The sequence below is a fragment of the Centruroides sculpturatus genome, unplaced genomic scaffold, assembly GCF_000671375.1.
Source record: "Centruroides sculpturatus isolate CEXI.00-Female unplaced genomic scaffold, Cexi_2.0 scaffold1000, whole genome shotgun sequence".
NCBI lineage: Eukaryota > Metazoa > Arthropoda > Arachnida > Scorpiones > Buthidae > Centruroides > Centruroides sculpturatus.
In genome coordinates this window covers 186,447-193,393 of record NW_019385287.1, presented here as the reverse complement: position 1 = coordinate 193,393, position 6,947 = coordinate 186,447, and the positions used below count along the sequence as shown (strand labels likewise).

Genomic DNA, 6,947 nt, shown 5'->3' with positions numbered 1-6,947 from the left:
TAATTTCTTTTTTTTCTGTGGAGAAAACACAATATTTTTATAATAAATAAATATTTTATTGAATTATATATTAACCATTTTGGTCAAATACCTGTTGTCATTGTTTCTGGTAGTAGCATGATTTCACATTCATAAAAGTTTTGATCATTGCTTACAAAAAACTGATCCAAGTGATTTTTGACATTGTCATTTCAAGCAAATGTCTTACAGTTAAAAAAAATTTGTATAGACCAGAACAAATAATAATCTGAGTGTGCTCGATCTGGCAAATATGGTTGGTGTGATAGCCAGTCCCATCTAAGTTATAACAGTTTCTGACAAGTTACCAAACTTGTGTGAAATTTGACATTATCGTGGTAAAACACTACACCTGTTTTGTTGATCAATTCTGGCCGCATTTTCTGTTTGATGATATTACTCAGTTTGTTTACTTCATGGCAGTACACTTTTGAATCAATTGTTGAATTGTCTGGTAAAAACTCCAAAAAAAACTTTCCTTAAAATCCCACCAAAGAAAGCATCTCTCTTTAAGAACATGTGGAACTCATGTATCGAGCTTTGAAACGAAATCAGTTTGTTTCAAGTAATCATAAACAGTTCAATTTGATAAATTTAATCTCTTAGTGATTCCACATGTTATTCGGCAGTTTGCTTCAATCAGTACCTTTATTTTGTTTTCATTGGCTTCAAATGGCCATCCAGAATGTGGTGTATCTTCAATATTGAAATTGCCAGAACAAAATTTTGTAAATCAGCTTTGGCACTGTCGTTCTGTCAATACATCTTCTCCATACACATCTCACAATTTTTTCCTCGTTTGAACAGCATTCTTACCTTTTTGGTAATAAGGAGCAAAATATGCCGAAAATGCTGCTTTCAATCTTCCATGTTTGATGGGACACAAAAAATTTTTACACAAGTTTTTACAAATAAGCCTTAAAATGCTAGCTGTCAAAATATATAATGATAATACGGTTTAGAATGAAAATGGCAGGAAAAATACAACCAATCTGTCTAGTGGTAAAAAAAAAACAAAAAACAAAATTACTTTTCAAACAACCCAATATAATAAAAATAGAGCCCTTTGAAGTATTTTTAAATTAAGAAATCTTTTGATTAAGCATATGTGATTCAAGACTGGCCTTTTTTAGTGTTTTGCACTAAATATCATTATATTTATGTCACAAATACTCCAACTGTTATAGAACATCACATTTTACCAAAATATTAAAACAATTCAATTGATATAATGAATTTGGAGAGGAAATGTGCACAAATTTGAAATTGATTCTTTGATTTGTGACACATGCACAAATCCAAATGAATGAATTTGCAGATTAAAATACAGTTGTTAGCTTTTAGCCAATATCAAATATGTAGAGAAGACATTTACTGAATGCAAAATATATTGCAACTTGTCTAAGCTTGTAGTTATAATTTCACTTCAAAATTTTGATGAATTATTTTATTCAGTAACTCTATTTAAAGTTATTTATAGAGTGGACTTCTCTCAAACAAAAATAGAGGTTCAAAATTTAATATAGATGTAGAACATCATGTTTTGAACTTTACTGAAAGGTGATGCAAGTATTACAGTGTTCCAGAAGACACTTCACAGAGATAGTGAATACATCAGTGTGGGTGCAATTAATAATCAATGGAGTTGGGTCTGCAAGTTAGACTATCTATAACAACATAAGAGTGTCAAAAGAAAGTGACTCTACATTTTTGGCAAAGCCTGAAGAAAATGATCTTCAAAGACATTTCTTCTAACCAAAGTGAAATGATCAAGCAGTTAAATCTGAATGTTTCTACCTTTAACCATTTGATTCACAATGAATTAGGCTAGATAACAAGATGGAAAACCAACTTGTTATCTACAAAATAAGTTGTTTTGTTGTTTTGACAACAACAAAACTGTTGTTGTCAAAACAAACACAATGTAGAGATAAACAAGGAGTCTCAGAGACTTGTGCACATGATAGATCATAGATAAATGTTGAACCAGAAAGATGGGACTTTGACAGGGGCGCTCATATACAATTAACCTAAATTAGAAAATCAGAAAGAGGGGAAGAGTTGATGGTCAAAGGACATCATGCTAGATTGTTGGAATTCTAAAATGTCAGAGAAGAAGCGATAATGGAGTAAAATACAAGCACAGGTTTCATAGTTCCATCAACATCTCCCAGTCAGAGTCAAAGAATGGTATCAAATAGACTCTTCAAAACTGATCTTGGTTTTTGTCTGGAGACATCGGAGAGACCAATCGGGAAACAAGACAAGGGAACTAGAACCAATCAAAAGATGAGATTCAAGGGAGAAAACTATAAAAACCTCAAATCTCAAGGTCAAAACAGCGATCTTTGTCCATTGTTATGCATGATAAATCTGTCGCTTCTGCCTTGGACATTCCTGTTGTAACTCAACCTCAACGTTGCCACCCAACTTCAACGAACATGCAACAGGATCGACCACTTCATCATCATTGTCTCTGCCCCAGAGTCATCACGAACCCTCAGCACAGGAATCAACCAACATACCAAACTCTTTACCACCTACAGACTGTGACGAACTATCGAACAACTTCTCAACAATGAACTTCCTGTCAACACCCGTATAAGCAATTATCTACTATAATAAAAGGTTTTTGTAAGGATATGTGGTATCTCTGCCTCCAGCACCATCACTGACATATGAACAGCCCCTAGGTTTTCCTTGATGTGGGATTTTAAGTCCCCGATCTCCACTAGGGTCAGCAAGCTTACAGTTCTTTGTACAAGACTTGCAACAGTGTCAGAAAAACTTGTTATTGCAAGACTGTAAAGAAGGCAGAAAAATTTTTGCCCAAAGAAAGTGTTCTTAGTAAAGTTAATGGTGATTTTGCAATAACAGATTATGGTACTGTACCATTAGTCAAAATACCCAAAATGCCAAAGTTGATACCAATGCCATATGTGAAGGGTTTTGGCTCCCTTACTGGAAAAAGAATTAGATAGTGTATACCAAGGATTATGACAAAATCTGTGAATGATGGCATGGCTTCTTTCTGTACAGTTAAAATTGCTGACCAGACTTTGGAAAGCACTTAGAAAAATGTGCCACAATTACTCCTGAAATTTACACCAAGGTATTCCCAATCATGGAAATAGCATCTAAAATGAAACTGAATATAAAGAGCAGGTATGGCAAATCTTTTCGAGTCCTCATGCCATATAGTAAGCATATTTAACTTTAAAAATGTTTATGCATACCAAAGTTTTAGATTTTGAGTAACTATATTCAAAGAAATGAAGTGACTATGCTTTAATTAGAATAAATGTAAAAGAGCTGATTGAAAAAGGATGATCAGGCGTCAAACCAGAAAAATGGATGAAGAAGACAGGTGATAAATTTAAATTGTATGATTATCGTTACTTGCCAGATGATTTCTTCCGATGTGCCACTAGATTGCCACCCTTGATATAGAACAAACAAAAATGACTCATTGTCATTAGTCACAAACACTATTTATTCATATAAAACTGTATCACAGTTGATCACAATGATTGGAGATAAATAGAAAGGCAGTTGGCAAAAATTAGAGATTTTTCATGAGTTTTGTCTAGACATGTAAAAATTAGCACCATTTTGACCTGTAGACAAATTAGATGTTTGTGACTTGATTTCAAGTAGAGCTAGGTTTATAAGATCCTGGATTGACTAAGTGTCAAGATGTCTAACAAAGTTGTCTGAAAGACAATGCGATTTGGAAGAATTGGAGAAATATTAGCAGGTTTGGCAGGAATCCAAAATGGGCGGTCCTGAAGTTATGCTACTAGCCCAGCTTAAGGTTCGATAATCATTAGGCCTAGAAAATTTCTTAAGAAGAGGAACAAAAGATGAAAATACAACAAGAGCTTCGACCAGACTGCTAGAAGGAGCAAGAGAATTAAAAATACAGCAGAAAGCCTTGTCTGGATTTTGAAGAGGGAGAGAGAAGAACTTTATACTGTATTGGGACAATACAGACTCATTTGCTGGTATATATGTGGAAAATAAAAGACTGACTATTAAATTCAGGTCATAAGGTGCCTTTCTAGCAAATCAGGGCACTGATTAGTAAACAAGACAAGGAGGCCAGCTGATTGAGTCTTCTCTGGATATTTTGAACTTTAAGGAAAGGTTATGATAGCAGTAGAAAGTTTAGTTAGATTTACCAAAAGTACAGTATAATTGAACAACAAAGAAAAGTGCAGCCTGAAGCATGCCCTCGATACTAAGGTTGGTTTTAGTTTTAACTCATTGGCTAAAAGGTGTTCATGGAGTATCAGATAAAACTATGAAAGAATCATATTGACATGGGATATATAGTGAGAAGACAAAAATCTGAATCAGAAATGAAGTGAGGTCAAAAACAGCAAAAAGAGCAGCTCTCTGATGCCTTTGAAGAGAATTTTCCATTCTCTTCAAAGGCATCAGAGAGCTGCTCTTTTTACACTTGATGTAAGAAAAGGTGACAAGAATTTCTGGCCTTTGCTGCCTTCTCATCTTATTACTTATTTTGTAAAGAAGGAAGAAGAGAAAAGTAACTAATGACAAGAAAAGATTTCACTGCAAGGCAAAATTTGATGGTCTGATTACAGTCAAGCCAAAGAGACCATCAGAACCATTTTTCAGTAAAAATGGGTAATAAACCAGATGTTTATGTAACTGAATGCATTGTAAAGAAATCAGTCTCTTACATGCAAAAGCCCTACATAAACAATGAAGGGTACAGTACATTTTTTGGCTTGATCTAGCCTCTGCTCAATGTGCATATCAGATTCAAGCAAAGCTGATTGAGTCCAACATCAATGTTGTGTCCAAAGAGCATTCCTCAAATGTACTCCAACTTAGGTGAATTGAACAAACTTTTGGGCTTATTATAAAGGACTAGTCTATGCTAATATATGGCATGTAAAATCAAGCCATTGGTTGATTAACAAGATGAAGAAAAATTGGCCAAAGTTCCAAACAGCTTTTGGTCAAACTTCATGTCAGGAGTTTATTCTAGGGTTTTCCAATCTGCTGAATGAGGTCATCAGTCCATTTAGGTACTGATGACCTTTTACAGATTTGTTGTCATTACATTATGTTTTCACACTGTCTTATTATTTTGCATTAAATATTGAATAAATTATACTTTGTAATGAATGTGCATATTTTTTTCCTAATACCTTAGTTGTTGTTTAAGATAAAATATTAACAGAAAACACAACCTGCTGTTTTTAATTTATTAACATTGTGCCTATTACAATTATATGTGTACTAAAAGTGTATACAAAATAAACAATATATTGTATATATGTAATAGTCTTTACGGTATATTGCTAATTTGTTTTGTAAAAATACTAGTAGCCTCAAAAAGTTCTTGGAAATTCTCAGGACAATGTAGCACGTTAATCAAATAAATAAAAATTAAATAGCAGCATAGACCTTGTTTATAAATATACGAGTATTATAAGTCCTATTTATAAACTAGGTCTATGTGGATAATATATAAACAAAAAATTGAAATATTTAAGGACATAGAGGCACAAATAATGAAATAGCAGCATTTAGGAGGTATTATTGCAGTCTCCTTACTGTGCACATGCTTATTGACAAGTGGTAGAATAATCCACTGAGGTTTCATTATTGCTCATTGAGAGTGGAATTCTGCAACAGAATATTGCTTCAGGAGCAGTGCAGTAACATTAAATTTTGTGTTTCACTGAACACGACACCAGCAGAAATATTAAACATGTTGAGCGAGTCTTATGATTGATTAGCAATGAAAGTGTTGTTGCTCAAGGACCATACTTTGAAGGGCATGTTTAAATCTCTTTATATGTAATCAATTCCAGAAATGAAAATACATTTGGGAGCTTTTTGATGCTACTGGTATATAGACTGTTATCAAATTGTCATTTTCAAAATATAATTATTATTATTTAGATCCTATGATATGGGACTTTTCTTACTTAAACAATGTGAAATCAGCAGTATTCCAATACCTGAATTTTGTAAAAAGTGGATTAATGTGCGTAAATTGTATAGTAACTTCTACAAAACAACTAGAGTAAGTATCTGTTTTAAAACTTGAGTATTTTTTAAAATTAAGCCAGGACGATTTAATTTACACTAAAGAAAATAACTTTCTCTAGTATACAATACATACATAATGTGGAATTGTCTTATCCCTCATATGTGTGAGAAAGGACAGATTGTATAAAGACACATTATGTATGTATTGTCTACTAGAGTTATTTTCTTTATTGTAAAACTTGAGTAGTTTATTAGAATAATCTTTATAAATTTTTGTGTTACAACTAAATAATAATTATAATAATTAAACGAATATTTTAATATTTATTAAGAAATGGAAAAGTTTTACAAAAACTGTAAAATAAGACAATGTGATCTAAGTGATTTGTTCTTTGATTTATAGCATTGCTTACCAAACTACAGCTCCCTGACCAAATCTGGTTGATGGCACATGTTAATCCAGCCCACAAAATATTTGACACATCGCTTATAAACGGTAGAAATCGGCGTTCTTTATATGCTTGGAATACACATTTTTTTGTAGTCCACCAATCAAAAATTTGGGCACCATTGATTTATAGTGGTGTTAACTAATTATATAACTCCAATTAAAATATTTTTTCTGGGAAATAATGTTTCTAATGTTGTTTTTTAAGGAGTACAATACATCTGTAGGATCAGTCTGAACATATTTACTCTAGCTTTTTCGTAACTGGAAAGTTACTAGTAAAGTCTCAAAATAGTAAATATACTTTTTCTTTCTATTTCAGTTCAGTCTTTTTATTATAATTTTTCCCTACAAGTATAGTTGTAATTTGATTTCTGATCAGACTTCTGTCCATGAGCTTTAAACGAATGGCACAATCAATAGAGTAATAATTCTTATTAATCTAAAATGA

General features: G+C 32.6%; 1 protein-coding gene across 1 annotated transcript in view; it reads left to right on the top strand.

Moving 5' to 3' along the window:
- The window catches only part of LOC111637207, a 50,870-nt gene that overhangs the window by 33,183 nt on the left and 10,740 nt on the right, over window positions 1–6,947 (top strand). The window contains exon 8 of the mRNA XM_023382646.1: window positions 5,959–6,082. Coding sequence (XP_023238414.1) covers window positions 5,959–6,082 — 124 coding nt within the window. The remainder of the gene's footprint in view (window positions 1–5,958; window positions 6,083–6,947) is intronic.